The sequence below is a fragment of the Ornithorhynchus anatinus genome, chromosome X4 (genome assembly GCF_004115215.2).
Source record: "Ornithorhynchus anatinus isolate Pmale09 chromosome X4, mOrnAna1.pri.v4, whole genome shotgun sequence".
NCBI lineage: Eukaryota > Metazoa > Chordata > Mammalia > Monotremata > Ornithorhynchidae > Ornithorhynchus > Ornithorhynchus anatinus.
Window position 1 is genome coordinate 2850487 of NC_041752.1, and position 15916 is coordinate 2866402.

At 68.5% G+C, this 15916-nt stretch overlaps 2 protein-coding genes across 5 annotated transcripts in view; one reads left to right on the top strand and one right to left on the bottom strand.

Moving 5' to 3' along the window:
- The first annotated feature begins 10 nt into the window (after nt 1-10).
- RAD52 (RAD52 homolog, DNA repair protein) lies at nt 11-6373 on the top strand. Of its 4 annotated transcripts, none has more exons than XM_029054245.2 (12): nt 11-91; nt 2520-2614; nt 3145-3246; nt 3468-3561; nt 3643-3740; nt 3900-4018; nt 4281-4356; nt 4479-4687; nt 4993-5147; nt 5570-5662; nt 5936-6076; nt 6189-6373. In XM_029054245.2, the coding sequence occupies exons 2-12, from the start codon at nt 2531-2533 to the stop codon at nt 6233-6235; spliced, it is 1218 nt and encodes a 405-aa protein (XP_028910078.1). In that variant the 5' UTR covers nt 11-91; nt 2520-2530; the 3' UTR covers nt 6236-6373. The 4 variants fall into 4 exon arrangements, with proteins under 4 accessions (XP_028910078.1, XP_028910080.1, XP_039766645.1 ...); XM_029054247.2 differs by having other exon boundaries at nt 3673-3740; XM_029054246.1 differs by lacking the exon at nt 11-91 and adding an exon at nt 1379-1414.
- A 629-nt stretch (nt 6374-7002) lies between these two features.
- The window catches only part of WNK1 (WNK lysine deficient protein kinase 1), a 138729-nt gene continuing 129815 nt past the window's right edge, over nt 7003-15916 (bottom strand). The window contains 5 exon segments of the mRNA XM_039910677.1: nt 7003-9310; nt 9666-9874; nt 11694-11735; nt 13816-13887; nt 14691-14888. Coding sequence (XP_039766611.1) covers nt 8987-9310; nt 9666-9874; nt 11694-11735; nt 13816-13887; nt 14691-14888 — 845 coding nt within the window. The 3' untranslated portion in view covers nt 7003-8986.

Genomic DNA, 15916 nt, shown 5'->3' on the forward strand with positions numbered 1-15916 from the left:
CCGCGCGCATGCGCACTGGACTCTGGCCATTGGCGCCCTCCCGGCAAGCTCCGCGCGGCAGGGCGGCGGTGATTGGCTGGCGGGGTTGGCGGTAAGTGCGAAGGGCGTCTAAGATGGGCGCCTCAGGCCTAGGGGGAGGCCTCAAGCCCGCGGCCCCCAACCCGCCCCTTAATCTGACAGTAATGGTGTCTGTGAAGCGCTTGACTACGTGCCAGACGCTCTACTAAGCGCTGGGGTGGATACAGGGGAAGCAGCGTGGCTCGGGGGAAAGAGCCCGCCTTTGGGAGTCAGGTTATGGGTTCGAATCCCGCCTCTGCCACCGGTGGGGCTGGGGGCAAGTCACTTCACTTCCCAGTGACCTCAGCTGGGAAATGGGGAGCCTCATGATGAGCCTGTGTCTCCCCCAGCGCTTAGAACAGTGCTCTGCACGTAGCGCTTAACCAATACCCACATTATGATTATGAGACAGGGGAAGCAGCGTGGCTCAGGCCCAAGAGCCCGGGCTTGGGAGGCAGAGGTTATGGGTTCGAATCCCGCCTCTGCCACCTGTGGGACCGGGGGCAAGTCACTTCACTTCTCAGTGACCTCATCTGGAAAATGGGGAGCCTCATGATGACCCTGTATTTCCCCTAGCACTTAGAACAGTGCTGTGCACATAGCGCTGAACAAATACCCACATTATTATTATTATGATACAGGGGAAGCAGCGTGGCTCAGTGGAAAGAGGCCGGGCTTGGGAGTCAGAGGCTTGGGTTCGAATCCCTGCTCTGCCACTTGTCAGCTGGGTGACTGTAGGCAAGTCACTTCACTTCTCTGGGCCTCAGTGACCTCATCTGGAAAATGGGGATTAACTGTGAGCCTCACGTGGGACGACCTGATGACCCTGTATCTACTCCAGCGCTTAGAACATAGTAAGTGCTTAATAAATACTAACATTATTATTATTATACAAGCAGCTCGGGTCGGACCCGGTCCCTGTCCCACATAGGGATCACCATCTCCATCCCCCCTTTTACAGGTGAGGGAACTGAGGCCCAGAGGAAGGGAAGCGACTTGCCCAAGGTCACCCAGCAGACAGGTGGAGGAGTGAGGATTAGAACCCATGACCGTCCGACTCCCAAGCCCGTGCTCTTTCCACCGGAAAGAGGACGGGGTTGGAAGAAGCCCTACTGCTCTTTTGAAGTGGTATTTGTTAAGCGCTTACTGTGTGCCAGGCACCGTACTAAGCGCTGAGGTAAATACAAGGACGGACGGACCCGACACGGGACTCACAGTCTTAGTTCTCATTTAACAGATGAGGGAACTGAGGCACAGAGAAGTTAAAGTGACTTGCCGGAGGTCACACAGCTGACAAGTGGCGGAGCTGGGATTAGAAGCCCAGTCCTGACTCCTGGGCCTTTGCCGAATGCACCAGGTAACACTGCTTCTCTACTGCTATTAATAGTAGTGGTCCTTTCTAATTTAACTGTGCTAAGCACTGTGGGAGGATATACTACAGTCATTTGGGACACAATCCCAAATGAGGCTCACAGCCTGAGGTGGGAAGAACAGGTGTCCTCGCTCGGTCGTGAGTTCAATTCCTTCCTACTTTACCCAAAGGGAGACCGACTCTTCTAGGAAGAGTCGAAATCACTGACCAAGGATCACATAGGAAGGCTGGAATTCTGGCATTCCGGCTCCCGGCGTGGCGTTCTGGCCACATCTCCGTTGCTGCGGTTTTCCATCAGTCATTCGATCAGTGGTATTTGTTGAGCACTCACTGCGTGCGCTGTACTAAGCGCTTGGGAAGGTACAGCATAACAATATGATGGACACATTCCCTGCCCACAGCACGCTTGGAGTCAGTGCTCCACAGTGGCCCTCCAGGTGGATTGCGGAGTCGTCGGAACGGGCCAGGAAAGTGGATTAAATATCAACCGTTCCATGCCCCGTAATTGTTCTATTATTACTATTATTATTCTGCCTCTCCAAAGGGGTCGGGGCGGCCTGGGTGCAGCGCCCGCTTCTCCTCCTCTCGTGGCCGTGGGTTCGGTCGCCGAACAAAAAGGTCAGGGGGTTGGGTGTCACGTGAGAAAATGGAGCAGATTTCCGGTTTGCAGGGAGACTGTGGGACAAAATCCCGTTTTCCCCACCCTGCTCCCATTTCTCCATCCGCTCTATGGCATTCCTCCAGGCGCTCAATACAGAGCTGACAAAAAGGGCTCTCCCTCTCCCGCTGGCTTTGTTTCGTTCCTTCCCCCGGCCCTCCAGGGACTTGACTTCCACTCCTCCACCTCCGAAGCGCTGGCCAGCCAGCTGTGGGGATCACGGCGGCAGTCCCCCGCCCTCCCACGGGGAGCCGGGGCCGAAGGAAAAAACAAAAGTGGCCCCGTGGGCTCTTCGGATCGCAGCCGGGGTTGGGGACCGTGGACGTGGGGGGCTGTCTAGTTGGCTTTTGGTTGACCCGGGTCTGCCCGGGGTCCGGCCCCGCTCCCGCCAGCCGTCACGGAGACCCTCACGCCCGGCTTTGCGTTCCATAGCCGAGCCAACGATGTCCGGGAGTCGGGGAGCGAGCGGGGAGAGCCTCGACAGTCAGCCGGCCCGGCCCGGAGATGCCACCTTATGCTTCGGGCAGGTAGGTTGTTGCTGCTCTTCCACTCCACCCCCACCACCCTTGGGCCCTAACGGATGGCCACATCAGCTCCCGGCTCCTCCGTCCCCTCTGTGGGTCCTGCTCGATCACCCCGCCCCCCCCCCCCCACGTCTGGGCCCGTTGCACTAGGCTCGGGGAGCCTAGTGGGCGGCTCCTTCAGCTCCCCAGATCTTCCACCCCACCCCGAGCCCCTAGGCCCGGGCATCAGTTCCTGTCTCCTCCGCCTCCCCTGGGTCCCGCTACGTGGATCACCACCACCTCCCCGGCCCCAACCCGCCATCCGAATTGGGAAGACCAGATGGGGACAGGGAGAGCCCTGAAAGGCGGCCCGGGGGTGGCTGCGGTGGGGAAGGACTGTCTATCCATCCCCGCCCCACCACGCCCCGGCTCCTGAGCATCCCTGGCCGCTCCAGCCCAGGAGGGTGGACTCTCGGCGGGGCGGGATGTGCCGCGGGAGCAGGGGGGTGGAGGGGCTCACGTCCCGCCCGGCCCGGTCCCGGTGGGGCCCGCAGTACCAGTACACGGCCGCCGAGTACCAGGCCATCCAGGAAGCCCTGCGCCGGAGGCTGGGCCCCGAATACATCAACAGCCGGCAGGCCGCCAACGGACAGAAGGTGGGCGAGCTCATCGGGCCCAGTGGCCCATGGTGCCCACCGCCTGGCGGGCGAGGGCCGGGGGTGGGGGGCGCCGAGGGGGGAGGAGGTCCTCAGCCTGCCGGAACTCGCAGCCTTTCCCGGGAGCGGGGCCGGGGCCGGGTGGAACGGAGGGGAATGGGTGTAAGCCTCCCTCTGACTTCGGCCCCTTCCTTCCCCCCTCCCTCCCTCCCCAACCCCAGGTGTGCTACATCGAGGGCCACCGGGTTATCGGGCTGGCCAACGAGATGTTCGGCTACAACGGCTGGGCTCATTCCGTCACCCAGCAGAACGTGGGTGAGTAGGGGACGGGGCTCGCTTTCCGCCTCCCCCCGTTCCCCAAATCCTTACCGGAGGCTCGGACCCCCCACCACCCAGCGGGATCCCCTCTCCTTCCTGCTTCCCCAGATTTTGTCGACCTCAACAACGGCAGGTTCTCCGTCGGGGTCTGCGCCTTCGTCAAAGTCCAGCTGAAGGCGAGTGGAGGACGCCGAGGCTCGGGCCGGGGGAGGGCACCTTTCGGGCCCCGGGACAGCCAGCCCGCCCCAGCCCCGGGGTCCCCGGACGGAGGATGGCTCCGATCGCCCCCCTCCAGCCCCTCGGCTCCCGGACTCAGGCCCCCGTCTCGCCCGCAGGATGGCTCGTACCACGAGGACGTGGGCTACGGCGTCAGCGAGGGCCTCAAATCGAAGGCCTTGTCCTTAGAGAAGGCGAGGAAGGAGGCCGTGACGGACGGGCTGAAGCGGGCCCTCAGGTGAGGCTGCCGCAGCTCGCGCGAGACCCCGAACCACGGAAGGTCAGCCCCCCGGCCCGGGCCCCCTTAGGTTCTCCCCGACGCCCAGGGAACTCGATCCTCTCGGGCCTGGATCGGGCACGGCCGCCGTGCCCTCCTTGGCCGGCATCCCCGGGGTCCGGAAGCCCGGCCGCGGGCGTCCGTGCTGGTGAGTCTGGACGGGCCCCTGCGGTCGGGCCCGGCTGCCCCCCGCCCGCCTCCGCCCACCCCTGTCTGTCACCAGATGCTTCGGGAATGCCCTGGGGAACTGCATCCTGGATCGGGACTATCTCAGGTCGTTGAGCAAGCTTCCTCATCAGGTGAGCGGAGGAGCCGGCGCGGGGCTGGGGAGTCTACCGTACTGGAAAGAGTCCCCTCCTGGACCCCCCAGGGAGGGGGAGGGGTTCAAAGACCGCCGCCTTGTCTCTGCTGCTCCCTCCAGCCGCCTCCCGAGCTGGACTTGAGCAACGCCAAAAGGCGGGACTCGGAGCCGCTGGTGGAGCGGGCCAGATACAGCAGCTGCTCCCGGGCCTGGCCCGGCCGGCCCCTGCCAGCCGCCGAGGCCCCGGCCCCCTCCTCTTCCTCCCGCACGCCGACCCCTCCGGAGACGTCCTGCACCCGCGAACCGCCGGACTCCGGCGCAGCCTCCGGGTAAGGGACTGGCACCTCCACCTTCCCCCCTCTGCGGCCAAATCCCGGCCGTGCTGACCAGACTGACTGGAATTCATCCATCGGTGGGATTTACCGAGAGCTTACCATGTGCGGAGCGCTGGACCGAGCGCTTGGAAGAGGCGGAGTTTCCGTCTGAACTCTGTGGACACCTCCCCCACCTCGCTCGGTGCCGCCAGCTCCCGTTTCCCTGGGGGGCCGAGCCTGCGGGAGGGGAGCCGGGGAGGCAGTGGGGAAGGATGGGAGGCTTGGCCTGAGCCCGGGCCCTCCCCTCCGTCCCGGAGCAGTAGCCTGGTGGCCTCGGCCACGGCCGAGGATGCCACGTGCCAGCGGAAGCTGAGGCAGAAGCAGCTGCAACGGCAGTTCCGGGAGCAGATGGAGAAGAGGCAGCGGCAAGCAGGCTCTCCCGCGGACCCCTCGGGGTCGGGGGCCGCGAACGGTGGTAGGCCGACCCGGGGGCGGCGGGGATGAGGGGACAGGGACAGGGCACCGGGAATGACAGTCATCCCTTGCATCCGGACGACCTCCGCGTCGTTATTTCATTACAATTGCGCGTGGGAGAGGGAGGAATCCATTTTACCGACGAGGAGGGGGAGGCCCAGAGGGGCAGAGACCTGCCCTAGGCCCCAGACGGCCGATGGGCTGAGCCGGGAGCGCACTCCCCATCGGGCCGTACTGCCTGCCTCGGACCGCGCCGCCCGGCCTCCTTTGCCCCAAGCCCCCAGGCCGCAAAGGCACGTCGTGAGCCCTGACGGTCCCGGAGGGGCTCCCGCCGGGCCCGTCCCTCCTCCTCCGCCCCGGGGATCCTCCGCCCCTCCCTATGTCCGACACCCGCCCGCTCTCTCTGCGCCCCCCGGGGGACAGGGCTACCAGCTCCCCCGCCGAAGCCAAGCCTTCCCGCGGCCACCGTCGTCGCCGCCTCCATGGAATCCGTGTCGGAAGAGGAGTTCCTGGCAGGTCAGCAGCGGGCCGTCCAGGGGGACGTGGGAGGTCCCACCCACCGTGTTGGGGCACGGGCGAGAGTCTTGGGGAGGGCGGAGGGGTTTAAGTCGGCTGGCGGCCACCGGTCCGTCCACATGTCCGGCCCTCACCCTCCCCGCCGGGGGAGCTCGGCCTCTCTCTCTCGGTCTCCCTCGAAGCGGGCCCGGTCAGTCCGGCGGGAGACGTCCCCTCCCCGAGCGGAGACATTGGCTTCCGCCGTTCGGCTCTCAGACCCGGGGGTCTCCACAGATGACCCCGAGATGTGGGCGAGCGTGGAGGTGGAGGATCTCCCCCCGCCGGCCCCGGTCCCCGGCAGCCTCAACCCCGGGCCGCCGACTTTACCCGACGCCGTCCACGAAACCGGCCACTATCCCCGCCACCACCCGCCAGGTACCGGGCGCGGCAGGGCGGCGGTAACCCCCTCCGCCCTCCCCGCCGCGTGGGTTTCACCCGCAGCCCGGGCGGCTCGCCTCGCCTCACCGGCCTCCCCTCGTCTCTTCAGGAGCCGCTAATCAGGGCCCGAAGAAGAGGAAGATGGACCCTTCCTAAAGCCCCGGCGCGGTCCTCTCTCCCCGCGCGGCCCCGCTCCCGGCCCGGGTGGTCCGAGCCCGCCGGGGCTCCCGCCTTCCTCGCTGGTTGGATCCGGCTGTCGGGGAGAAATGGAATAAAGCTGCGAGTTTGATTTTATGACCCGCACCCCGAGGGGTGAGGCCTGCAGTCGTGTTCTCGTCACCCCTCCCGCCCTCGGCCCCCTGCCCCTTCTATACCAGGGCTCCAGCCGCCGAGGCAGCTGGCGCCGTCTGGGCTAGGAAGGGTCACCTGGAAACCGGCCCGCCCGGCAGGGCACCGGGGGTCACCGCAAAAGCGTCCGCTGAGCACGGCTGCCTCCTCCAAAGGGACGGGGCCGTGGCACGGCGGACGCGCTCACCTGCTTCCTTTCCGTGGACTGGCCGGCTGGGCCGGAAGCGGAATCCAGCTCCAAACCCGGGGTCCCGGAGGGGAAAAACAGGAGGGGGGGGGGATTCCTATGCGGGGGCGGGAGAATCCGCTGCAAATGAGGCCCGCGGCGCTCAACGAAAGCAGGTCTGCTTTATTGAAGGGTTTCATTAAGTCAGTCTACAGAGAAGGTAAACGGCAGCAACGAAGCGCAATCGCACGAGAAGCCCCGCGCCCCCGGTCGGTGCAAAGTTCACAGTTCCCGTCCAGGTGGCCGACGGGGTGGGGGACGGAAGCCCCCCCAACCTCCCTCCCACGGCCCAAACTTGGGGGGCGGCGGCCCCCAGGCAACACAAATGAGGGAAAGCAAACGGCGCCAAGTCAGAAACAGGTTTCTTTAATGTGGAAAAAGATACGCAAAGTGTACTATTAACACAAAATAATTTAAACAGTTCAGTAGCATTAGTTTATTCCTCTAGGCTTTCAGTTATTTCATCCACAGGAGGGAAAATAAAGAAATCAACAGGAAACAAAACCGGTTCTCGAGTCACTTTGGAAGCGAGAAGACCTCCCGACGGATCCCACCACTAGCACGAACCGCCGGCCCCTGCTGCCGACACTGGTTAGGGAGCCTTGGGGCCGGGGGGAGAGATCTTCCCACCCCCCTTTCTTTTCTCTTCCCATCGCCCCCCGCTCGGCCCTCAACCGTCGGCAGGTCGGCTCCGTCCGGCCACCGAGACCCTCCCTCCCCTCGACTGGAGCCCGGCTCCCTCGGCCCTTCTCCGATACGAGTGCTTGGGCCCGAGTTGCCGGGCGAGGGGGAGATCGGCGGCCCCGGGAACCGCGTAATACTGGTCTGCCTGCGGGATCGTGACTGAGCGAGAAATTGTTTTTTAAATAGGGAAGGGCGAGGGGGGCCGGGGCCAGAGGGGGTGTCCTCCCCCCCCCCCCCCAGGTGAGGGAAGGCCTCGTCGGGGGAGGGGTCCCCCGGGCCGCCTCCCTCCGCCCCGGAGGAGAAAGGAAGAGCTCCCGGCGTCCCGCCCGTGCGGCTCTCGCCCTCCTCGGGGGGCAAAGGGGATGGGACGGGGAGCAGGTCCTCAAGCACAACCGCCCTCCCCCCTCAGCCTCGTCCGCACTCTCAACGATCCACACTTGACTTCCTCCTGCTCCACCGCGGGTCCCCCCATCTAGGGGACCGCTCCCTGTCACCCAACTTGGCTACGTCAGCCCTCCTGCCCCTTCCACTTGCCCATCTGCATCCTCCTCCTCCTGCCCCTTCCGCTCCCCTCCTCCCCTCCCCGCCCCCCAACTGCTCTCTCCGGTTCTCTTCTCCGGACCCGCGGGGTCGGGGGACGGTTACACTTGCACAGAGGCCCCGGCTTCCCCCTCGCTCTGCTGTCCCTCGGCCGGGCTGGGGGCTGCCGGGGAGGGGGCACGAGCTGCAGAAGCAACAGGGCTCAAGGCACTAAAATATCCAGCAAGCAATACTGGGTTGGGGGGAGGGGGGGGGACGAGGAGAGGAGGAGGGGCGGGGGGACGGACGCGTATTCAAGTTTGGTAATTTGTACAATTTTACATTCACATTTATTTATCTAATACAATGGAAATACCAAAGAAAAAGTTAAAGTGTCTCCAATAAGTACGAGGGTAGAGCTAGCTTTGGGTCGTGACTGGGGAGGGGCGTGGGGACGGGGGGGAACGTTTTCAAACCCTTCCTAATCCACTCTTCGTCTCAACTACCGTCGTCCGACGCCACTTCTACATCACAGTGCTTCCACGTCCAAACCCGAGGCCCGGGGAGGTGGCTGCGGGGAAACCCGCCGGATTTCCGAGAACGGTTTCAATCGCTAACGCTGCCGTCCAAGCCGTAAATATCTTTTCCTTAAAGCGGTAATGACCTATCTGGAGCGAGGCTGCAACGCCCGACCTCCCCCGAACGCCCCGACCCACCCGCTCGCTCGGGTCGGGTCCAACCCCCAGGGCTTCTCTGCCCGCCCGGATGCTCGGGGAGGGGAGGGGGCCGGGGCCGGGGGGTGGGAAAAGGGGAGCTCGGAAGCCTCATGCTGGGGCTAAGCTTTGCCCGTTCGGGGGCCCGCGGGGCAGGGAGGGGGGTGTCGGCGGACAGCAGGGGCACCCCGGGCGCGGGGGCGGGGAGGGTCGCCCCCTCCCCGGCAGGAGCCGCCTCTCTCCCCCTCTCCCGCCCTCTTCCCGTCCCCCCTCGGCCCGACCCCGGAGGCGGGCGGCCGGGAGGGCCGCCCCCTCGGCGGGAACCGCCGCCGGTCCCCCCGCCGGCCGGAGGCGGCCCGGGTCCGGCCGGCCGTCGTCCCCCCGGCTCTCCGGGCCCGGCGGGGCCCCGGGGCCGGGCTAGGTGGTCCGCAGGTTGGAGCCGGGGGGGTTGCTGATGGACTTCTGCAGGGTGCCGATGTTGAAACTCTGCAAGGAGGTGGTCCCCACGGGCGGGTACTGGCTGAGGGGCGGCTGGGCCGGGGGGCCCCCGGGTCCGCTCCACTGGGCGCCGAACGGGGCCCCCGGGAAGCCGTACTGCGGCGGTGCCGGCACCGGGGGGCCCATGGCCTTGGCGAAGTGGCCCAGAGAGGTAGCTGACGCGGTGCAGATGGGGGCCGAGCCGCCCAGGTTGGAGATGCAGAGCTGACCCGGCGCCGAGAACTTCCTCGCCATGCCCGGGCCCTGCAACGACAGTCGGCGTCAGGGGGCTCCTCCGCCAGGGGCTCGCCGGGTGACGGGCGCCACGCTGAGCCCCGGGACGCGCGCGCAGCTCATCGGCTCAGACCCGGTCCCCGTCCCGCGGGGGGCCACGGTCCAAGGGGAAGGGGAGACGGGCGCCGAAGCCCCGCCGTAAGGAGGCCCAAAGAAGGGAAGCGGCTTGCCCGAGGTCGCCCGGCAGGCAGGGGGCGGAGGCGGGAGTGGAAGCGGCAGCCCCGTGCCCGCCGGGCTCCCTCCCCCGACACCCCCGGCCCCTCGGGGGCACCCCCCGCCCTCCCCCGGCCAGGAGGGTCTCGGGCTGGGGGCCGGCGCCGGTCACCTCGTAGCCGGTGTGTCCCTTGCTGCCCCGGCGCCCGGACAGGTTCATGGCGTCGCGGGCCCAGTTGTCCACCAGCTTATGCAGGTCGTCGGTGAAGGTGCCCTTGCGGCCGGCGGCGGCGGCGTTGGCGGACGTGGCGGCGGGCGGGGCCTGGGCCGGCGGGGCCTGGCTGGGGGCCGTTCCCCCGACCGTGTTGGTGCTGCTGGTCCCTGGCGGGGGGAGAAGGAGCGAGGTGTCAGCCGGGCGGGGGGCGGCTCCGGGGCCGTGCGAGGGAGGGGTGCAGTGCAGGGGGAGAGGAGGAGGAGGAGGAGGAGGCCATGCAGACAGGGCCGGGGGGGCGGGCTGGCTGCCGGTGGTCCGTTGGCCAGATTCGATGCGCACAGGTGCATCCGAGCGGCGGGCGGGGTGGGAGGGGGGAGACTCCGGGTCCAGGCTTGGCAGGGAAGGGGGAGGTGGGGAGTTGGGCTGGCTGCTCTGGTCGCTATCCGCTTTGAATTGAGTGAGAGCGGGAGCGGGTGAGCGACGAAGGCCGGCACCTCCCTACCCTCAACCCCCCGGCCCGACCCGGCCCTACTCGGCCAGTCAGAAATCCCGCCGGGAAGCGGCGAGGCATCTCCCATCTCCCAGGCCCTCGTGGCGGAGGGGGCCCCATCCCGAACCAGAGCAGCCACGCCCCTCTGGCGGGGAAGCCCAGGAAGAAAGCGTGGGGGGCGGGGGGAGTGGCCGTGTGGCCGGGGATGAGGCGCCTGCTTGGACGGAGGCCGAGGAGAAAGGGGTTCCGTGTCCTGCCTGATTTCGGCTCGGCCGGAGGGCACACTGACGGTGGTGGTTCGAGGAGGCGAGGAGGAAGAGGAGGAAGAGGAGGAGCGAGAGGAAGAGGGGGAGGAGGAGGGAAGAGGGAGAGAAGAGTCACCACCCGATCGCGCCACCCCCTCCACCTTCCGGCAGACCCGTCGGAAGCGGCGGCGGGCGGAGGTCGGACCTCGGGGAGGCCGGCCGGGTCCCCGTCTCCTCGCCTCCCCCCGCCGCCGGAGCCCCGGCCTGCCGCTCCCCTCCGGAGGCCCCGCTAGCCACCCGTTCACGCGGGGACCCCAGCCCGTGCCCGGTCACCCGGGGAAGCTGCGGGCTGCACCCGACACAGAATCCACGAGGGGCCCGGGCCGGGAGCGCCGACCGAGCACCACAGCCAAGGGAAGGCTGAGGGTGGGGCCGGAGATTGGGGGGGGACCGGAGACGGGTGGGCTGGAGGACGGGAAGATGGAGGGAAACGGGCAGACCGAGGGAAACCCGGGGGCCGGGCCCCCCGGGCTGCACGCGGACGGATGGGAGAGGACGAGGCGCGGCTGGGGGGCGGAGGAGGGGACGGGGCGCGGGACGGTGCCGGACACGGACCCGACGGCCACGTCTGCCGGTCCTAGCTCGGGCGGGAGTGACCGTTCCCCGCCCTGCCCTGCTCTGCCCACCGGAGCGTGCGTGTGAGGGGGCGGGGACGGGGTCCGGGCCACTGCCAGAATGCAGAAGGCAGCGGGGATTTGGCCGGGGGCTTGGAGCGAGGAGCTCAGGCCAAGGCCTCCGGCCACAGGACGGCTTGAGGCTGACTGTCCCCACCCCCGCTGCCCGCGGGCACCCCTCGGCCGGCACCCCGCTTCGTCTGCTCCCCGGAAGCCTCCCCCCGACACTGCCAAACCCGAGAGCCTCCTGCCATGGGGACCTGCGACCTGCTGGGCTTCTTCCTGCAGCCCCCAAGACCCCTCCCGCCCACGCCACCCCGACCCGCCACCCCCCGAGCAGCTGAGGCGGGGGTCTAGCCGGCCCCCAGCCCCTAACGCTCCACCTCACACCCCGATCCGGGCTCCGGAGGACTGGCGGGTCTCCTCAGCGCCCACCCTGGGGGTTGGCCGGGTGGGGCCGGCCGCCGGCGGGCACCCAGAGATCGGGCCGCCGCCCGGGGACCCACGCGGGCACCGGACCGGAGTCAGACCCGGGGCGGGGGCGGACGGGGGTCAGAAGAAACGGAAAGATAATTACTACAGAGCTGGTTGCAGGGACAGACTTTTTTCACCATCTTCCCTGAAGCACAAAGAGAGAGCAGTGGGTTAGACGGGTTAGACGACAGGCCACAGCCCGCGAGCCCAAGCGCCAGACTTCCTTCACCGCCGGGCGTGGCGCGGCCCCGGGCCAGCAGGAGAGCGTGAGAGGGTCTCCGGGGGTGGCGGACACCGCCCCACCCCCAGGTCCAGGCCGTCCCTCCCCCAGACCCGACCGGAGGACCCCCCGGAAGCTCGGGAGACCGGCTCCCTCCGCCTCGGCCTCGGCACTTGGAGCCCGCGAGACCGAGTCGGGACTCTCCGCTGCCCCCGGCCCCTCTCCGTCTCTCTTGCTGGCGAGGCCCCCCCAAGTCCGCCCAGGCACACCCGCCCCCGCCACCACGCACGCCCGCAGTCCACGGAGCCGCGTGCCCCACGGGAGAACCCACCCCCCCGGCAGCTCCCCTCCCAGACCGCCACCCTCGGCGCCGACGCGACGGGCCCCGGGCTGGTCCATGCTCCCGGGAGCCCCCCAGGATCCGCCCCCTCGGCCCCGACGCGGTTCATGCTCCCGGGAGCCCCCCGGGATCCGCCCCCCTCCCCCAGGAGACGGGAGCAGCCGTCGTCCTCGTCGCCCGTCGGGCCCCTCGCCAGCGGAGGGTCCCCATGCCGGCCCACCCCCTCCACCCCCCCGTCCCCCTCGGCGTCCACACGGCAAGTTCCACACGGGGAACGGGGCCACCGGCGAGGCCCCGGGGGCCACGGGAGGGTCAGCGGGAGGAGTCCTGAGCCGGGCCGACGGCCAGCCGGGCGGGGGGACGCGCAGGGGGGGCGGATGGCGGGCGATGGGATGCACGAAGGCAGCTAGGCGGCACCGATCCCGCCCCACCCTCCGAAGGCAGCGTCGCTCAAGCCGGGGGGGCCGCCCCCCTTCCTCCCTCCCTGCCCGGAAGCGCATTCGGGATCCCGGCGGGCGGGCGGCGGGTCGGTCCGGCCGAGCGCATGCACACAGACACCAACGGGTCACGACCGCATCAGAAGTTTGAGGCTTGGACAGCCCGGCCCGGCGGCTGCCTCTCGGAGGGGCTCGCTCCAGCCCCGGCCTCCAAGGAAGAGAGCCTGGGGGGGGGGGTCGGCCGGCACTCCCCGCTCCGCGGCCGTTCCCGGCACGGAGGATCGGGAGGCTAGCCCGACCCCTGAACCCATGAGGAAATCGAGAGGAGAGACAGGTCCCCTCGAGCGACCACCGCCTCCCCCACCTCCCTAATTATAATTATAGCAATAACTGTGGTCTCTGTTCCGCACTTACTCCGTGCCCAGCGCTGTACTAAACACTGGGGAGGCACAAAATAAGCAGCTCAGACCCAGTCTCCGCCCACAGGAGGCTCAGAGTCTAGGTAGGTGGGAGAACAGACAATATGTCCCCGTTTTCCAGATAAGGAAACTGAGGCCCAGGAGTGGAGGCGGGATTAGAAGCCAGGCCCCCCAGCTCTTCCCACTAGGCTGCCCTGCTCCTCCTCCTCCTCCTCCCCGGCCCCGGGTGTCAGATAGGAGACGGCGAGGGACGGAGTACGGACCCCCAGGCCGCTCCTGGCGGCCCGCGAGCGACTTCCTCGGGCTCCATCTCGGGGGAAGAAGCCCTTCTGCCACCACCCTCCCCGGCGCCGAGACAGTGCTCCGCACTCGGCCGGGGTCCAGCCAAGGCCACCCACCGGAGGACGGTGCTCTCCCCGGCCCCGAGTGTTTTGCCCACGGCAGTGAAGGCCACGGAGCTACGGGCCGACTGACGGTGCCCTCCCCGGGGCCAGGACGGCGCTGCGCTCGGCCAAGGCCGCCCACCGAGCCACGGAGGGCGCGCCCCCCCAGCACCGAGGCGGTGCCGGTCAGGGAGCCACTGGGCCGGGAGGCCCCGGGTCCCCGAGCTCGGCGGGGCGGCTCGGCCCCCGAGACCGAAACGGGGACACCTCAGACTTCTGACGGTGACGTGACAGCGGATGAGCCGTGCGGGGGTCGGGGTGGGGGGGGGGCGGGAGGCGGACGGAGGGGGACGGAGGGGGCCGCGCGGCGGACACACAGACCAGGAAGGAGTAAAGGTTACACACAAAGAGCCAAGCAGGGCGTACTCAGAAATCGCGTCCTCCTGCTGCCAGGCTTGAACGTCACTCGCTCGGACGCACAGTTAAACTTCGCGCAGCCTGTGGGGAGGAGAGCGGGGGAGAACGGGGGGGCGGGGGGCGAGGAGGAAGGCGGAGGGAGGAGGAGGAGGACGAGGGCGAGGAGGAGGGGGAAGAGGAGGAGGAGGAGGGGGAAGAGGAAGAGGAGGAGGAGGAAGAGGGGGAAGAGGAGCAAAGGGGGTGAGGAGACAGAACACACTACAAGATGTTAGAAACTGGAGGCCGGAGAGGTGGGAGGCACTAAGATGAGCACACGACAACAAGCCCGTGGAGCGGGGCGGGGGTGGGACGACGACGGGGCACGGGGCGGGGAGACGACGGGGCGGGACGACGGGGCGGCCCCGCGGCCCGGGCGGTGCTGAGCCTCCAGACCGCGGCTCCCGCCGCTCCTCCGGGCGCCGACCGCCCCGCCGAATCCGCAGAGGCCAGGCATCCATCGTGCCACGCGGGCCCTGCCGGCTCCCCGAGCCGGGTTCCGGAGGGGCAGCGGGTCCGATCCCGAGCGGCGCCCGCCCTTCTCCCGCCCCTCCGGGGGCACTCGGTCCCCGGGGGCGTGAGCATCCGCGCCGACCTCGGCCCGGCCGGGAACGGGCTCCCTTCCGGCCCCCCTTAACAGCCCTCGGCTCCCAGCACCGTCCAGGGGTCCAAGGGGGTGCGGAGCGGGGGCGGGCCGCTCTCGGGGTCCTCGGCCGGAGCCGGCTCCCCGGCCGGGATCCTTCTCCAACCTCCAGCGTGTCCGTCCGTCCGCCCGTCTGTCTCCCAGGCCGAGGCGGGCCGCCCGCCGAGCCCCCGCGGGGGCGGAGGGGGCCGCCCCCGTCTCTTACCTTGGCCGGGAGCAGAAAGGCTCGGCACCGAAATGGCGCCGTCACTGGTGAAGGCGGAACAGAGGTTGTCGCTGGAGGGAGACGGTTTTAGGGGCTGGAGCAGCTGGTTCTGCCCCGTCTCGGGGACGCTGCCGGGAGGGTGGAGGGCCTGCTGCTGCGGGTGCAAGACTGACGTTGCACTCTGGGCAGACAGGTGGCCTGTGGAGAGACAGAGGGGCATCAGGACCCCGACGGGGGCGTCTCCCAGCGGTGTCGCCTTCTCCACTGCATCGTGCCGGGGCCGCGCCCATTCCTCCGACTGTCCTGGGGAGAGCGGCGGGGGCCGGGGCAGAAGGACGCGACTAGCTAGACTTCTCGCAGACCGGCGGCGGAGCCCAGAACCGAAGCGACATTCTTCCCACACGGTCCCTGGCGGCTGGGGCGGGGAGGGGGGGCTGCGGGAGCCGGATCGGAGGCGGTGTCCTCGGGGGGCCGCCGAGCCCCTCGAGGGGCCTCTCGGCCCGGGACCCCCGAGGATCCGGGATCCGGACGGGTCAGGGGGCCAAGGGGCCCGTGGCTGACGAGGTCCGGCGGCCGACGGACCCCGAGGGGGCGGGACCGGGGAGGCTGTGCTGCTACCACATGGCGCGCCTGGGATCTCCTCAGCAGGGACCCCCGGTCCCTGGAGAAGGAGGCTGACGCCCCCAACGCCATTCACAACGGGCCGTCCGCCCACAGCCTCCCACTTCACTAGCGGCATGGCAACCGGGCACCCCCGCTGAGGCCAGACCACCCCTCCAGTCTCCCTGCCCAAATCTGCTCCCGGGCCCTCCGGGCCAGCCCAGGGTGCCCCACTTCATCCGCTGGGGCACCTGCGGCGTCACCGTGCTCCCTCTCTCCGGAGGGAACACCGGGGCCCTCGCCCCTGCCGGGCCGCCAGAAGGGAACTGGGCACGTTGGTCCCATTCAATTGGTTTACTGAGTGCTTACTATGTGCAGAGCGCTGCATGGAGCATTTAGGAGATTCCGATACAACAGAGGTGGCAGACACACTGCCTGCCCACGCCAAGCTTCTTGAGAAGTGGCGGCAGAGCCCACGGCCCTCCCCTTGGCGCTCGGCCCTCCCGTCCCTAGGCCGGCGAGGAGCCCGCGGTGATAGCCTCGGGGACCGGGGCTCCGGAGGCTGCCCTTCAGGCCACGCCCCGACCCTCCCACCGCCTTCGGACCGGTGAAGTCTCAGCGCGCCG